The following is an 18580-nucleotide window of genomic DNA, read 5'->3' on the forward strand; positions in this document are numbered from 1 at the left end:
TAAAAATGGAGTAACTTAGCCATATAAAGTCGGTGGCCTTTCATGCTTAGGAATCGAATATCCAGCCCATTGATGGCGGATCTGACAGAGAACATGTTGGCGGTAGACACACATATGTTTGCGTCTTAGAAACTGGAACTGGAGGGAACATACATGTACTTGTAACATGCATATAGAACCGTTGGGGTCCAAGATAGGGGACATAACTGATCAGGAAAATCCACATTTCCACATTCCCTCCTTGTCCCCTTCTTGCCCTTCAAGAGATATTAATCTTCATCATTCCATCGATTTGCTCATGAAGCATCATTTCTTCTTCCTTCTTCTTCCGGCATTTTGAACGAGAACTGTGATACGGAATGCATGATGTGGCACACAGACCACAAATCGCTGGTCCACATTGCAGACATAAACAACAACTGAAGAGCATAAGAAGGCCAATACCTAGGAAGGATAGAACTCTCCATCCCCAGGCTGATATCACATTCCAAAACCACCCGGACCACGTCCAAGTGCCTGGATTCTCGTGTATCTGGCTTACAATCTTATGAAGTCGTGTTATAGCTTTATATACAGATGGCGAATTTTCTGGTATGAATATGCAGCAGCTGGATCCGATGACCCTACAAGCTCCGCCCCTATCGGCCAGGATGACGTCAAGGACAAGACGATTCTGGAGAACAACAATTCTCATCACTGATTGTTCCTCTGTCAGATTGCCTAGGGCGGCTATAGTCTCGTTTACTACAGCTTCAAGAGTCTTGGTGAGTCTACGTATCAGCTTACTATTTGATATTGTACCTATATAGGGAAAGATACCTTTATTGAAATCTACATACTTGTCCCACGCCGTCTCAGTATAATCGACAACTGGGAGATCTCTTTGCTCTCTATTGTGTACTAAATGAACATTTCGATAATAATCAGGGGGAGCTAGAAAAACAGGTGGCAGAAGGAATGCAATGTAACAGGTACCATCCCAATCTAGAGGCAGACGCATGTATGCCGTCTGACCACATATAAAGTAGGAATGGCGAGAAGCTCTAAATGAAGATTTACCTTGATCACTATATTCTACTGTAGTAACGCATTGGCTATGGCCCATATGTATGGAACCAACTTTTCTTACACATAATTCACCCTTAACTGGAAATACTGACATAGTGGGCAGAATTAGTTCAACTTCGGATTTGACATTCAAAATCATGAGATTAGGCGTAAAATTACCTAATTTATACACTTCATTTTCTAAATCAGTTCCTGTTCTACTGGGGTGACCCTCCTTATTAGGGTAACAGACTTTGAATAAAACTAGATTCAGATTTCCCCATATCCAATGTTGTTGATAAACTGCTGTGTCTGGGTCTATGGAATTCAATAAACTAAACCATGCTCCACAGGAGCCATTGTGTGTGAACGGATGTGGAAAGAAAGGCAGAACTCCTTTGTTATTCTGATAGGGAGGGAGTCGGCCACACACCCAACAATTGGTGGCATTACTAGTCTGATGGGAATGATGTAACATACTAATGAATGTATTATTGCGCAGCGCAAGTCTATAGGACAACTCATGTGGGGGTAATTCACTAAAAGAATGTTCATCAGTTATATTAATAGCACGTCTGGAAACAGGATAATACACATGCAACAATATACTTGTAGTAACTATTAAAAAACTCAAGGAAAACAAAATTAATAAAGTCACAATACAGTGGTTACGCAGTGATTTACAATACGCCTGTCGTTTCATTATGGTTCTGGACTCTACATGATTCAGACCTAAGGGATACATGTCGGGACAGATTCAACCGCTTCACCTTGGAGAGGACTTAAACAATCAAATCGTCCGACAGCTTTAGGTCTGGACCTAAGTCTTTGCTTATAGAGTTCGGAGCTACTGGCCTCAGCCAAAGGTAGCTTTGAGTCAATGGGAGAAGATGCACGGGAAGTATTGTTCATATCAGGAGGAAGTCCATGAAATTTTTTGACGTGACTTGAATGAATCCACCCTTTGCGTCCCTCGATCTTCACGGCTGTTCTTGTGGTCAACAGGACCAACTTGGGTGCTTTCCACCTGGGCTCCAGTTGACTTTTCCTGTCGAAATTTCTCACAAAGACAAGATTACCCGGAACAACGTCATGGGGTTTCGCCTCAGTGTTGTCGGGAAAGGCTGCAGCTACCTGTGAACGAGAAGATTGTAGTGCAGACATCAAGGAAGCCAAGTAATCTGTCAGCATGTTACAGTCAATGTCAGTTATTTTGCGTGGTATAGGCGTCCCCCACATATTCGGTGGTCTACCAAAAATCACCTCATACGGGGATAGCCCTGTTCTAGAGTGTGCTACCATTCTCATGTAAAAGAGTGCAACTGGTAATGCTACTATCCAGTCGACACCTTTCTCTCTACATATTTTGGACAGTCTGATTTTCAGTGTCTGGTTATGTCTTTCTACGAGACCTGCTGCCTCGGGGTGTCGGACACAGTGGAATTTCCACTGATATCCCAACAAGAGTGAGACATGTTTCATTAATTCGGATGAGAAAGGCTGACCGTTATCTGAATATACAACACGTGGTAAACCGTACCGTGGGAAGAATTCTCGAACTAGCTGCTTGGCAGTAGTCGGGGCAGTGTAATCTGATACGGGATACGCCTCTGTCCAACGGGAGAGAGCGCAGACAACTACGAGAACATATTTGAATCCTCGACAACGTTCCATCTGAATATAATCCATCTGGAGGACTTCAAAAGGATGGTCAGGAGGCTGAAATCCACCCTGCTCTACGGGAACACTCTTTCCTGGATTAAACTGACAACATATCATACAGGTACGAACTTTTTGTTTAGCTGCTGCTCGTAAATGTTTGTTGAACCAGATGTGCTGAATGCTGTCTAGCATAGCCTTCTCTCCTAAATGTGCGGGACTGTGAACTGTAGCTATAATGGCTTGAACCATGGAATCAGGGAGAAACCACACAGATTTTCCCTTCGTCATCCATCCTTGATCTGTCTGAATCCCTCCTAGTTCAGTCCACTTCTTTATTTCTTCTGCTGTGGCATGTGTCTGTATGTCAATTACGTCAAGTGCGGGATCCTTAATTGTCATACACTGTGTTGGTGTCTGAACTATTGGCTTTGTCATGTCTAATGTGCGATTCTGAGCAGTCTGTTTTGCTGTTCTATCAGCTAAATCATTGCCTTGAGAAATGGTATCAGTAACCTTCGTGTGTGCTTTACATTTCATAATCGATATAGCAGTGGGTAGATGTATTGCGTCTAACAAAGCATGAATGAGGGGTCCGTGCTGAATGTGGGTTCCATGAGAAGTCAAATAACCTCTCTCTCTCCAAAGCACCCCGAAGTCATGTACGACTCCAAATGCATAACGTGAGTCAGTGTATACATTAACTTTCTTATTTGTGGCTCGAATACAGGCTTGTGTTAGAGCAATAAGTTCTGCTGCTTGGGCTGACAAAGTATCTATACAGTTTGTTTCAATAACTTCGGTGTCTGTAGTGACTGCGTATGCGGCAACTAAATTTCCTGTACTTGTTCTCATACACGAACCGTCTACATACAACGTCAGGTCTGGATCTAACAACGGAACGTCTGTCAAGTCTTGTCTAGGTTTCGTCTTTATTTCAATGATTTCAACACAATCATGAGCTAGTGGGTCTGTTCCAATTACAGGTAATAGTGTAGCAGGATTCAATGTATTACACCGTCGGATCTCTATGTGTGGTTGAAACAATGTCAGTTCATAACCGGTAAGTCTTGCTATGGTCAAGTGTTGTGTTTGGGTTCGGTTCACAAGAACCTCTACTGCATGTGGTACTTGTACTGTCAATGGATGTCCTAACACTATGGCATCGCTTTGTCTGATTGCTAAAGCTGTTGCTGCTACTGATTTCAGACACGCAGGCAAGGCCTGAGCTACGGGATCTAATGTGCTGGAAAAATAAGCACATGGCTTGCGTGATCCTGCTTGATCCTGAGTGAGTACTGATAAGGCAGTACCTTCGCGTTCTGTAACAAAAAGTGTAAAATGTTTGCTATAACATGGTGTTGCTAAAACAGGTGCTTGACATAAAGCTTCCTTTAAGCTTTCAAAAGCTTGTGTATGTTCCTGAGTCCAAGGGAGAACAGTCGATGTGGCTGCCTCCTGTGTGGTTAACTGAATGAGTGGTTTTGCTAGAAATGCGTACTGAGGGATCCACTGCCTACAATATGAAGTGAGGCCTATGAAAGCTCGCACCTCCTTTTGTGTCTGGGGTATTGACATGTTAGCAATTAACTGGATGCGGTCTGGTGTAAGCTGCCTTCCCTCCTTGGACAGCGAGTGACCAAGATAAATAACTCGCTGGACACAGAATTGCAGCTTAGAAGGGGACATCTTGTGCCCCTTGTCGGCTAGAAAATGTAAAACTGTCAGAGAAGCTTTTTCACATTCTGGCTCGCTTCTCGCGGTGATCAGCAGATCATCGACATATTGAAGCAGTGCAGTATTGACTGGCATGTGGATACTGTCCAGTTCTCGTTTCAGTGCTTGGCTGTAGATGCTGGGGCTTTCTGTGAATCCTTGGGGAGCGCGTGAGAATTTAAAGCTGCGCCCATTTAAACTGAATCCGAACAAGTATTGGCTTTCCGGATCTATTGGGACGCTGAAAAAGGCATTCTTGAGATCAATTACTGTAAAGAATGTTGCTTCGGAATCAATTGCTGTTAACAATGATGATATATCAGGGACCACAGGAAATTGTGGTACAATGCACTTGTTTAGTTCACGCAAATCAATAACCAATCGGTACACTGGTGGAGCAGTAGGATCAGTTCGTTTAAGGATCGGAATTATCGGTGAATTACATATATTGGAGTCTGTTTCTACAACTACTCCCTGGGCAATTAGCTCATCAATGATTTTCAGTAAAGCCACTACAGCATCATGCGGTAACTTGTATTGTCGCATTCGTGGTAGTACCACTCCTGCTTTCAATGTAACTCGATAGGGTGTAATGTTCATGCAGCCAACATCCGTAGGGCCTTGTGCCCATAGATGTACTGGTAAATTCTGTAATCGGGAATCCATGTCTCTGGATACATAATGACCTTTAAAATCACGTAAAAACAACCTTACTCCTTCCGGAGAACAACATATTATGGCTCCTAGTGCTTTCAGAGTTTTAATTCCTAACAGATTTTCTGGGCATGATTTAGTAAGCAATAAATCTGTAGTTCGTGTCAAAGGTCCTATCGTAAGTGGTAGAGGCTGTGATACTTCATTAACAATAGGTTTTCCTGAAAAACCAAGGGAAACATTTTGAGAGCCTGAGAGGGGTGCCCCTGGAACTTCACTACGTTTTATGGTTGTTCGACTTGCCCCTGTATCGAGTAAGAATTTTCTATCCTGACCTAATAATTCACTATGTACATAAGGTCCTTCTTGATCTACAGGAATCTCGATAAGCGGTAAGTCAACTTCCCTCTCTAGGCTGGTTCATGCGTAACGCTGATACTCAGGGTATTCATACTGTGCAGTCTGATACATTTGTCGTGTTGTGGTTTGTGTGGCAGTAGCAGGCAACGGTGGTGCAGCTGGCACAAACTGTATGGGTTGCTGTGAGGCTGGCATGGACTGTTGCTGAACTGGCATGGACTGTCCATGCTGCATAGCTCCTTGTTCATTCTGATCTTGTCTAATTAATCGTGGTTTCTCTTTTGTAATACCTGTAGCTATATTACGTTTTAGGACTGGACAATCGTGTACATAATGGCCTAATTGTTTACAGTAATTGCAGGTTCCTTTTACAGGAACTGCAGAATCACCAGAATGTGTCACACCCTTTTTGTGACCATCTGCTGGTACTGTCTGAGAAACTAGCATTTTCATTTTTGTATCCTTCATGCGTCTATGCTCGTGTTCTTGTTCATCCCTAATTCTATTGTGATGATACTGTAACATTTGTAGCATTTGCGACGGAGTGTTACTTTGCCAGGTACTCTCGAATTTCAATATTCTATTCTTTACTGGAGGTAATGCATTTTCCACTAATTTTGTCACAAATAGATGTGGATATGAGTCACTACTTGCTTTTATACCACTATTTATACCAAAACATTTTTCAAATCGAGCATAATAATCGCTTGTGTCTTCATCTTGTTTTTGTTTACAGGCTGTGATTGCACCCCAATCTTCCTTTTTTGTAGTTAATAAACGTGGCAGTACCTGTACTAGTAAACCTGGTAACAGTTTAACTTTATCCCCGAGCCCCGAACCTGCAGTTCGGCCCCTTTCTTCCTCTGCTAATGCTGTCCAGTCTATCTTTTGGTCACCCACTTCCCACTCTTTTTCTTTCAGTTTTTCATAAATGCCAGCAGGCAAAAGCACCTTTAATATCGTCATAATATCAGGAAAGGTGTACTCTCCCATTAGTAACATGTCTTTAATTTCTCGGTGGAAACCCGCTGGGTCCTTGTCGTGACTAGGTACTACTTTCTTCATTTCTAATAATTCCATTTTTGATATGGGTGTGTAAACAAATACACGGTGAAACTCATTGTCTTCGCCTTTTATTGGGTGCACTTCTCGTAAAGGATTTTGTCTATCCATATAGTACGGTGCTCTTTCTCTGCGGGGCAGGGAGAGAGAATCTGGATTTACAAAAAGGACATACTGCTTACGCGACACTAAGATCTCTTTAATTAGCTTGTTACTAGAACCTCTCCATCTGTTTGTGAGTAGTTCCGTTAATATATCAGGTAAAGGACCAGGATCAGCATGTTGGCTTTTATATAATATAAGGAGTTGCTGAATCATATAGATTCCAGCTAAACGTTGTTCATCTGTACTGAGATTGAGAAACGTGTGTGCTACGGTCTCATCACCGTATTTTTCAGGACTAACAATCCAGTGAACGGCTGATCTGGCTAATTCTTGCTCATCCATGGAATCGAGGAGGTGGTAACCCCTTCGTTCTCGTAGTATCTTATCTGCGGCTTGAAACGAATGTTCAGGAGATTTCAGATTTATTGCAGGCGTCGGATACGTTCTGCCATTATTTGGGCATACAGAGTGTATGGGATCAGAAAAACATCTGGTATTTTCACCGGATCTTCCTCTGCCTACATAGGCTATGGTTTCTGACTGTCTTGCGGAATTCCCTGATTCGGACACTTCATCTTGCTCAAACTCGTCTGTTCCCAATCTTTCTTCATGAATACGCTCTATTTCTTTACGGATTTTTCGGCACATGGCTATTATACAATTTTGTTTATCGTGTCTCCCTTCTGATATATTCTGACTCCATCTTGTAAGAATAAGCATTGCATTCGGGTCTACCCCCGGACGATCTTGATTTCTGATCACACAGTTTATGAGGAAACGTAACAGTTCCCCCTGTATTTCTACTTTCTGGAATTCCATAGCTCTGTTAATACATCCTGGATCTCGTCCTGTTTGAACAAAATGATATATGTTATCTAGATGCGTAGTCATCCCTGGTAACCTTGCTAAATACTCTGCGGCTCGCCTGATACGTAATGATGCCAGGACCATTTCGTCCTCTTTACCAACCACTGGGTCATATCTACAATTAACAAGGAGTTCCTTAAGCGTACGTTCACTTACGAATTTAGGTGTACGTGAATGCGCTGACTCTTGAAAAACAAGTTTATTTATTCTGGGTGGTGTAAAGGTACTGCTAGCACCTCCCGTGGCCCTATCTGGGGCGTCGGGTGTGAATGGATTCGTTGAACGTGACACAGCAACTATGGGTGTCGATACCTCTGTAGAGTCGACTGCGGAGACAGATGCGGAAACAGATGTGCTTGCCGAAGCTTGCATCGGGACTTGCTGTTGCACGGGGACAGATACCTGATCCTGACGTTGAACCCCTACACCAGACGGTCTATGTGGTGTGGCGTTAGCATACTCGGGAGCTGCGTCGTCTAGATATGAGGAAAGAAAAACATCTTCTGCGGTTCTGGGATGCCCTTTTGGATGTACCTTAATTGGAAATAATGGGGGTGGCAAGTCTTTTGGCATCTCTGGAGCAGCCTTAGGTAGTCCTTCGGCTAGAAGGGGATACATACCATTCATAAGAGCATTTCTTTGTCTATTTGCTTGTTCTGATTTCACTCGGATACCTTCCTCAATTAATAGATTTTCTTGAACTTTATTTGAACTTTCTTTACTCCTCTCTTCTTGTCTACGTGCTTTTTCTGTTCGTCTATGAGATTCTTTACGCCATAACTCAACAGCGTCTTTCTGTGACTGTCTGACCTTTCTTTTCCATAACTCTTCCTCCACTTTCATGATGCACTCTGCATCCCAGGTTCCCGCTGCGGGCCACCTTTGACTTTCTGGTAATCCCTTGGTATAATCTACCCATAGATCAAGAAACAATATGGCATCTAAGCCATGTTTATGGTACATGAAATGTCCTGGAGTGTCTCTAGGAGGAATAGGAACTGCTTCTTCAAGCACCCCTTTTCTGGTAGTAATCTGTCTTAACTTTGAGAAGAGCGGCATATTGACAACTGATCTGATACTTACTCTTGAACTTACTTAATATGAAAAACACAATAATGAACAGTGAACAATGAACAATCATTCATACCACAATATTTGAACACTTTAAACATTAAACATTAAACATTTTAACAATAATCGACAATGATGACAGTCTGCCTAACTAATCACCACGCTGAATTCTTGACAATAACTGAATACTTCGGAATACTTGATATACTGCTAAATAGTACATATACACTGCTAAACAGTGCAGACCGGATTTGTGTACCCAAATCCGTCTTGACCGGCACAACCTATGTGCGCGTCAACACGCCTCCCCGGCGATGGTACTCACCGAGTAGCTCCTTGAAACGGAAGGCCTCAGAGAATGGACAGGACTCGATGACTGCGGACAGCGGACCCTACGGACATCGGGCTTTCGGAAAACCTGGTGGGTCTCTGTATACCTCGGATCTTGCTCTCTCAGCTAGGCTCTGGTCGGGATACTTCGCACTTCTCACCGCCTCGTCTGGGTTGATCGCAGCCTCAGTCGCCCCCGCTTGACCGGAGGGAGCTTACAGGAAATCCTGCTGGTACGCGTTTATGGTCCGTCCAGCTGTGGCAGGAGACCGGGCCTGCAACGCACCGCCGGCGCGTGAGATGAGAAAGTGTCCCTGTTCGGGCGCCATTATGTGGTAAATAAAATATATTTATCCATTATCGATCGGAATTTCATGCTAGGACTTTAAACAAATAGCTCAGAATAATGAGAGGCAGAATCCGTGGTAATAGAGGTTTCTGATTGGGCTTTATTCCAAAATGGCCTACTCGAGTAGCGGCCTTCAGGTTCCGTCACCAAGAAGGTTCAGGAAGTGAAGTACAATAATTTATTGACATACATACATTTTTATAGTTATTACATTATAATGAAAACGAATGTAGGAGGCGTAACATTTGATAAGAAAAGTGACATATTGATTGTGTAAACGAAACTAGGCGTAATAAGGAGTAAAAAGAAACATAATTGGTTAACGTTATCAAATATAGGTGGTTCTATAAGATAATACTTGACATAGATGCGCGCGCGGCAGCATGACGTGTAATTGACGTGTAACTAGGGGGGTGAAGGGGACTTGACACTGACTCTACGTGTGGAGACGAAAAGTCTAGGGGGTCAAGTCAACCTAATCCTAAATCATATCTAACATCTTATGTTTAAAGAACTATGTTATCCACAAGGAAGGACTCTCGGACAGAATCTATTCTATACTGACTGTGTGCGTGTACAAGCGTCTAAGTGTCTATATGAGATGCAAGGGGCAGAAAACTTTCCATGGCAACAGGGCTATGAATTACTTGCATGAAGACAGAGAAGCCGGGCCTTTTGCTTGGTAACTGGGAGAATGTTTACTTAAGCTACTAGGCAGGAATGCATCGGCTGAAGAGCAAAATAGATAATTCGAAGGTGAAATACAGCTTCTTGGCAGGCATGTGAAAACTGGCCGAGGCAGGCACCGTTAGCTGCACAGGGAGTAGGACAAAGTTCATGGATACAGATGCGAGCTCAAGCTGAAGCTGTCAAAGACAGAGAGCAGGGAAAGGCTTTGAGGACAGAATCGGGCCTACTTGCCTGAACTGTAAAAATGGAGTAACTTAGCCATATAAAGTCGGTGGCCTTTCATGCTTAGGAATCGAATATCCAGCCCATTGATGGCGGATCTGACAGAGAACATGTTGGCGGTAGACACACATATGTTTGCGTCTTAGAAACTGGAACTGGAGGGAACATACATGTACTTGTAACATGCATATAGAACCGTTGGGGTCCAAGATAGGGGACATAACTGATCAGGAAAATCCACATTTCCACAGACGTCCCACCTTCACAAGACCTATGTGACTCGCTGGCCACCTTCTTCCACCGCAAGATCACAGACATCCACGACAGCTTCAACGCCACGACCACCCCGACTACCATTAAGACCTCCGCCCCCACGACCACCATCCGCACCAACCGCCTGCTCGCCTGGACCAACATCACCGACGACGACACCAAGATCATGAACACCATCCACTCCAGATCTCTGTCAGACCCTTGCCCACACCACATCTTCAACAAATCCAGAACCGCCATCACACCCCATCTCCGTAAAGTCATCAACATCTCCTTCGAGACAGCAACCTTCCCGGAGAGCTGGAAGCACGCTGAGATCAACGCCTTACTCAAGAAACCCAAGGCGAACCCCAAGGACCTCAAGAGCTTTCGGCCCATCTCCCTGCTCCCGTTCCCGGCGAAGGTCATCGAGAAGACCGTCAACAAACAACTGACCCGCTACCTCGAGGAGAACAGCATCCTGGACCCTTCCCAGTCCGGGTTCCGCAGCAACCACAGCACCGAAACTGCCCTCATCGCCGCCACCGATGACATCAGGACCCTGCTAGACCACGTCGAAACAGCGGCACTCATCCTTCTGGACCTGTCCGCCGCCTTCGACGCGGTCTGCCACCGCACACTACGAACACGCCTCCATGACGCTGGGATCCAAGAGAAGGCCCTGGACTGGACCACCTCCTTCCTCTCCGGCAGAACACAGAGCGTCCGCCTTCCCCCCCTTCCGCTCCGAAGCCACCAAGATCATCTGTGGCGTACCCCAGGACTCATCCCTCAGCCCAACGCTGTTCAACATGTACATGGCACCACTCGCCCACGTCGCCCGACTGCACGACCTCAACATCATCTATTCCCGACGACACCCAGCTGATCCTCTCCCTCACCAAAGACCCCCTCACCGCTAAAACCAACCTCCACAAAGCAATGAAGGCCGTCGCCGAATGGGTGAGGAACAGCCGACTGAAGTTGAACTCGGACAAAACGGAGGTCCTCATCCTCGGATCCACCCCTTCAGGCTGGGACGACTCCTGGTGGCCGACCGCACTGGGAACAGCCCCAACACCCACCGACCACGCACACAACCTAGGGGTCATCCTCGACTCCACCCTCTCCATGACTAAGCAGGTCAACGCCGTCTCTTCCTCCTGCTTCAACACCCTCCGCAAGCTCTGCAGTATCTACCAGTGGATCCCCACCGAAATGAGAAGAACGGTCACCCAGGCCCTCGTTAGCAGCAGATTGGACTGCAGAAACGCCCTCTATGCAGGAGCCTCGGCCAAACTCCTGAGATGGCTTCAACGCATCCAGAACGCCTCTGGACGCCTGATCCTCGACATCCCTCGCCGCAGCCACATCACACCACACCTGAGAGACCTGCACTGGCTCCCTGTCAACAAGAGGATAACCTTCAAGCTCCTCACTCACGCACACAAAGCTCTCCACAACATCGGACCAGCGTACCTCAACAGACGACCGCTTCTACACCCCCACCCGCCAGCTCCGCTCCGCCGACCTGACCCTCACCACAGTCCCCGCATCCGAAGAGCGACCTCCGGTGGCAGATCATGCTCCCACCTCGCCGCCAAAACCTAGAACAACCTCCCCATCCACCTACGGAAGACCCAAGACCTGCTGACCTTCAGAAGACTCCACAAGACCTGGCTTTTTGAGCAGTAGCAGCATTCCCCACCCCCCAGCGCCTTGAGACCCTCACGGGTAAGTAGTGCACTTTACAAATGTTATGATTGATTGATTGATTGATTGATTGATTGATTGATTGATTGATTGATTCGGAGAGCATGTGTAAAAGCTCCATGTCTGATTCATTTTACTCCCACAAGGGGTTCCACACACACAAACAAACAATGGCAATTGTACGCATCTAAACAATAAGATCTGGCGTCTCTAGAGAATACACTGTTGATTGATTGCTTCAGAGCATCATTATATATCTTCCTCTAATTCCATTGATATCAACAACTCTTTGTTTCCAATCGGGCGGGACTGTATGATACTCAGATCTGCTGGGCCGATCTGTTGCATGTCTCACGTGGGTTCCATGCCTGTCCAAGGCCTGTCCTTCAAGGGGCAGTAGGTTATTTACCCACTACATGATGAGGTTCTGTGTTTGAGAAGCTGGTACCTGAAGTTTGAAGAAAACAAGACCTTTCCCCACCCAGGACATTAGATTCCATATGTGGTGGATTTTGTCCTTTGTTGTAGGGAGAGAGTAGTGCTTTCATACTTTTTTCAGCTTGCTAAATCGAACCTCCAATATTGCTCTATTCTTGTAAAACTCCAACGTTACAGCCTATATAGAAGTTACTTAGAATCCTATTTTAAAGTCCTTGTGACACACAGATGTCTGGGAGGCTTGTGATGAATCTGAGAAGTATCCCTTGCTGGAGAGGAAATAATACTTGGCTATAACAGCAGCTTGAGGCATCTGTATATCTAATGCTTGCCACACTCCTGCCATCTAATGCAGGGCTCAAAACACTCGCCAGTTGATTTGCTTTCGTCAACAGTGGGTTGTTTGTTGTTGAGAAACAGCACCACAAAGCCTAGATAGCCCTAGGTCTCAGAGCAGCCAGATGATTCTACAGTGGGTGCACAGGATGGCACTTCTTGGGGACCTCACCCATAGAGGACCTCCCAGCCTGACAGAGTGGCAGCGTATCATAAGGTCCAGCTACATGTAGTAGAAGACGAGTACTTCCTCATAAAAATGCTAACAAAAAGAAAGTTTGGTGCATAACTTTTGCTTATGCTAAAAACAATGTTAAAATGCTACTTGCAAAAAAGTGAAATACCTTGTTAAGGTGCCACATTCACCCATACATGTGCTGCTTGATTTGAAGGTAGCGCACATAGCATGAACAAAAGCGTTAGTGCAAGAAACTGATGATACGCCACCACCCAATAAGGAGAGTAAAAAGATCAACATAGCAGCTCATACTCTACTATGGGAGTGGCTACACAGTGGTGCATTTCTAGCTCCATGACACTTCTACTTTCAAGATATGATACGCTTGGCCTCCCTCTTTCAGTATGTAAGCATATTTGAGCGACAATGCTTGCTTTTATATGAGGGGGTAAGTCTCCGAGTATCGGGGTGACCTTGAGCAGCCGGTCTCGGAGGGTGGTTTGGGGTTCCCGGTCATTTCCTCTTACATTTTGGTGGCACAACTCCGCCCCTCCTTGGACTGTAATTCCAGCCTGGTCAAGAAACCATGGGTCCAGGTGGAGCAGGTTTTTTTCCCTTCCCCTTTGGCAGGGTTATTGTGGCTGCCCTTGTTTTCTCCGGTTCACCCCCCTCCCTTGTTGCCCTTGACATTGTTGCTTTTGTTTTACTGGGGAGAGGTGCATCTGCCTAGGGCATTCCTGACTTACCCTTTTTGCCTGACCCCGCCTCTCCCCCCCTCCTCTGCGCCCCCCCCCCCACCACCACCACCCCTACCCCAAAGCGCACAATTTTGATTTTGACCCAGGCATGACTGATCCTGGTTCCTGGAATCAGGGGCGTCCCTCCCCCCCCCCTCCCCCCCCCCCCTCTTCCTGGGGGATTTTTTGACAATGGGGATTTGCAGGCGATGGGAGACTTGATTGCTGGGTTTGCCCTCACCTGAGGACAGGACTCCAGATTGGCACAGGCAGTTCATTGGGCAAGCGGCGAGCATGTCAACGTGACGTTGCACCTAAGGAGACCCTCTATTTGAATGATACGCTCCGTAAAGGCATCTCATAGCTTTATCAATGTCTGCTGCAGCGGACTCCTTCTAAGCAGCATGCTTGTGTGTTATACTGAGAGAGGGATTTGGCTACAAAGTTATCTGCTGATGCTTGAGGGGCGATCTGGCAAAGAGCAGCCCGATAGTCGATCTGTTTTCATTATAAAGAGAAAGCCTACAAGATATTGACTGGTCGGTACTTCACACCCATTAGTTTGGCCAAGATGTTTGGGGGTTCTGCTCTATGTTGGAAGGGCTGTGGTGAGAGGGGAATCTTTTTCCATACTTGGTGGACATGTCTTGTGATTCAGGCTTTCTGGGTAGAGATACAGAGTACAATGTGGGCCATCACCAATGTCTACCTTCCCCTCGAGACTCAGATGTTTTTATTGGGTGATCCAGGGGCTGATTGCATTTTTCCCTCAACGACCCCACAGGGCCACCTTATGTCTCAACTACTCCTTGCAGCATGGCTTTGTGTGGCACAACTGTGGAAGCAACCACTTTCTCCGTCTTTAAGTATGTGGTGGGGGAAGGTCTGGGCTCTCTAAGCAATGGCGAAGATGACTGCTCTTCTCTGGGATCGGGTGGCCAAATTTGATGCAACCTGGCACCCCTTCACCACCTATGTTAAGCAATTGCAAGGAACAGGAGGTCTCCATATGTCGATGTCACGAACATTACGCGCACCTGATATTCATATGATGACTTCTTCAGCCTCAAACGATGGCTCAGCTGAACTGTAAATACTGCGTGGGGGGCTAGGGGGCCATTGTTTTAGCTAATGCTTCCCTTTGTACACAGGTTTATGTGATTTGCTGTTTCCAATCTGTGTGAGTCTGATATATTATCTTGGGTGACTCTGTGCAGTGTCTCTTGTTAACTGTTTTCATTCGAAAATGCAAAATAAAATTGTTAAAAAAGATAGGATACTCATCAGTGGAAGGAGACTGAAAAACAAATATAACATCTCCCAGACGCCTAATAAAAAGGGCAAAAGACATGATCGATGAAGAAAAGAACATTCGAATCTCCTTGGATGCTGTGACAGCCTCCAGACGAGTAAACACAAGGTTCCTGCTAGAGTCTCATGCTTGGTCGTACATTTCTCATTTCTGACCTGAAGTGCAGCACCGACACTTTGGGGTACTATTGATGGTGAACACCTCTCTAAACCACATCTTGCTGAGATGTTGGAGAAAATGAAAAAGAACCCATAAGAAAACCAAGCCTAAGAGGGACCTCCAGCTGGAACAATCAAAGGCAGGATTCCATGGGTCGCAAACATGCTAGCACCAAAGGCAAATCCTAGTACCGCTAGGCAACCCTATCACCAGCAGCAGCCCGTTCATCAAGCTCAGCAGTCGGAACGCCAGGAACAATACACCTGAGAAACCTGATGTGGTAATGCTAGAGGCAGAGCGGCCCAAGACAGAGGCCCTTCTACCGCAAGCCTGTGACTGTAAGATGATCATCTAGTAGCAGTCGGGGAATGCTGGGTTTTTACCTTCCGCATTAGGAGTACTAGACCTCAAGTTAGTCGGTGTTATCCACCATTTTCCAGGGTTGCTGCTTGGGGTTTCAGACCATCCCTCTACGTCTTCCACCACTGCTCTGTAAAATCTGTGTCCGCATCTTAGAAGGAAAGGTGCGGGCACGTTTACAAAATGGGGCCGTCAAGAGAGTGCTAATAAACCAGAGGGGACAAGACATGCATCCTCTATACCCGTCTTCAGTCCAAAGAAACCCAAAATGGCGGCATGCTCAAATGCTACATGAAATGAAACCACTTCAAGATGGCCGCCAGCCAGGATGCTTCTGCCTATGGGAACTCTATGGGTGCACTCGTTCTCTCTCAGAGGATCTCCATTGATGATCATAAACGCTGCAAAATCCTGGCCATGCGCGAGCACGCTTTCCAAAGTCACATTTTGTGTAGTATATTCGCCTTACTTCAGAAAGGTCAGGAGGCCAAAAGTAACATTTCTGCAGCCTTAAAACAGGCTACACTGCCAATTCCATTAATTTACTTTAAAAGATGGAAAAAAGAAAATGCATAATGCGCCTGGAGGGGGTTCTGCGGTGACATCTGGTTTCATGACTATCTGTCAAACAAAGGATACAGAACCTGTGTCTGTTTTTGCCATTTTACTGCCACATTCTGGGAAATTTGCAAAAAGAGATGGGATTATTTTCTGGCAGGAAATTCCCTGAAAATTCTCTTGGCCCTAAAGGATGTAGAGTGTACCCCTTTTAAAAAGGTTTTTAAGTGAATTTAATAAGAAAAAAGCCTTAAAAAGGCAGAGCTCTATGCTCCAGGATCCTATCACCGGGGGCCGTAAAAAGAACGGAGTCAGCTGCCATTTCCAGGGAATGATGGGACACTGGAGGTCCGGGTGCAAGTAAATGCACCGTGTTCTGCTGTCTAACTTGCATCGCTATTCAGTAACATTTCCCCATCCTCCCGTCATTCACGTTTAAAGACGCGAACAATGATTTGTGAAGCATGTTTTTTAAAATGTCCCTTTGCTTATGTTCAGTGACCTTTAAAAACTGTGTGTTTTCTTCCATCTTTTAAAGTCATTTACTGGTTTTGTGAATGTAGCTTGTCTTAAGGCTGCCAAAGTTTACAGTTTTGTCACATTTGTCTCCGGACGGCTAAGATACAGCACACTATGTGACTCTGGGTCCCCGCACGGTGGCGGGACTATTCAGTACTTACGACTGTAGTTCAAGATCCTCCGTACTAGGTTATAGGCGAGACACCTTCAGTTTGAAGGACCCATCATTTCACAAATCGGGCACATTGCTGGTATTTGTGGTAAGTGGATCACATTATCAATTCAAGATCAGACACTTTGGAATTGGCTGTTGAGCCATCAGATACACATGCTTAAAGATTGCCTCCCAAGAGTGGTAAAAATGTTTGTGGATTTTTTCAGCAGAACACATCAAGAAAATGTGTGCGACCAGCTCCTAGGTTCTGAGCCAGTGCTTCCAACCGTGGTGGGCTGTGGACTTGTTTGCCACAAATGAAAATGTCAAATAACAAAACCTTGTATGTAGGTATCTACACCCACCTTCCCTGGACAATGTTGTATAGTTCACCTGTCTATGGCTATTTGTCTACTCTTTCCTCCATTGCTATTACTTCCACATGAATTATGGAAAATGCATCGGGCACCAATGGAGCTAATGCTCATAGCACCGACATGGGCGCGTCAACCTTGGTACTCTGTTTCCCTAGCGATGCCCATGAGACAATTCTTCCCAAAGCTCCAAGGTGGTGGGGAGCTCCTGTATCTCAGCCTCAATTCGATCAGTCTTGTCAATTGGCACCCAAAGCCTTATTGGGCTGCCTGTCCCTGCAGATGAATGTACGATTCTCAAGCTTGCGGAGGCGTTGCCTCTTCTGCTCTTCATGTCGCCACATTCATCGTTCAACGGCAACTTTACAAGATGTTGTCTCTTAAATGCTACACTTACAAAACCTTCCATACATGCCGCTTGGCAGTAATTGTTACATCAAGAACATCCACACATTTTCAAAACTCCTCTAATTAAAGTATTTATGGAAGGAACAAATGGCTAATTCTCCTCAGCTGCCCCCTGTTCCCTCATGGCCCTTCACATTGCCCATACTGAACTCCTGCTGGTCGCAGGTCCTATTTTGGAAGGTCGTTTTTTTCTAGCAGCCATTACATCTCTTAGAAGAGTGAGTAAAATTCAAGACTTTCCAGTTGAGCAATCATTCATTCAGGTTCACAGAGACAGAATGGTGCTTCACACTTATCCTCATTTTCTCCCAAAAGTTGTAAAATGTGCTTTTTCCAAAGCTAAACCTGTCATTTAGAAATTATTATAAGTTTGTGAATATAGTGAGAATCCGTTGCTGGAGACCTACTGGTACAGATAAAAAATGTATTCCGTACGAATATTGTTTTAGCTATATATTATGAATTCACATGCAACTCTCCCATCCTTACCTTGACATTGAAACGCACAATACCAAGGTGAGACATTCGATATTTGCTGATTGTTGATGTTCTGCTCAATGCACATATGGTATGGAGTGTTGACTCAATCAGTAGATAGTGCGACAGTGCGCAGCGTTTGGTCCTGCAACTGATATCAACTTCCAAAATTGTCATTACGTGGAGGTGTCTTTGTCCCCAAGGAACGACGTTCGGCTCAGTGATTAAATGACTGTGTGTCTCACTAGTCCCAACACTTCTCTTACTATGCATTTTGCATTTTCAGGTCATGCTGCTGATAGACATTGAGTTGTCCTACATGAACACAAACCACGAGGACTTCATTGGCTTTGCTAAGTAAGTACTTTATTTCAGGTCCAACCTCTTGCATGCATCCCGGCATCTCTGCACGTGGCGCATCACTGTGCTAGGATTCACCCTATGTGCAGTGCCCTGTCCATGGCCCTCCCAGT

The 18580-nt window shown here is 45.4% G+C and overlaps 1 protein-coding gene across 13 annotated transcripts in view; it reads left to right on the forward strand.

Moving 5' to 3' along the window:
* DNM1 (dynamin 1) overlaps positions 1–18580 on the forward strand; it is a 796474-nt gene that overhangs the window by 539300 nt on the left and 238594 nt on the right. For all 13 annotated transcript variants that reach the window (XM_085614099.1, XM_085614096.1, XM_085614097.1 and 10 more), the window contains exon 12: positions 18394–18464. In XM_085614099.1, coding sequence (XP_085470225.1) covers positions 18394–18464 — 71 coding nt within the window. The remainder of the gene's footprint in view (positions 1–18393; positions 18465–18580) is intronic.

The sequence above is a fragment of the Triturus cristatus genome, chromosome 1_2, assembly GCF_964204655.1.
Source record: "Triturus cristatus chromosome 1_2, aTriCri1.1, whole genome shotgun sequence".
Classification (NCBI taxonomy): Eukaryota; Metazoa; Chordata; class Amphibia; order Caudata; family Salamandridae; genus Triturus; species Triturus cristatus.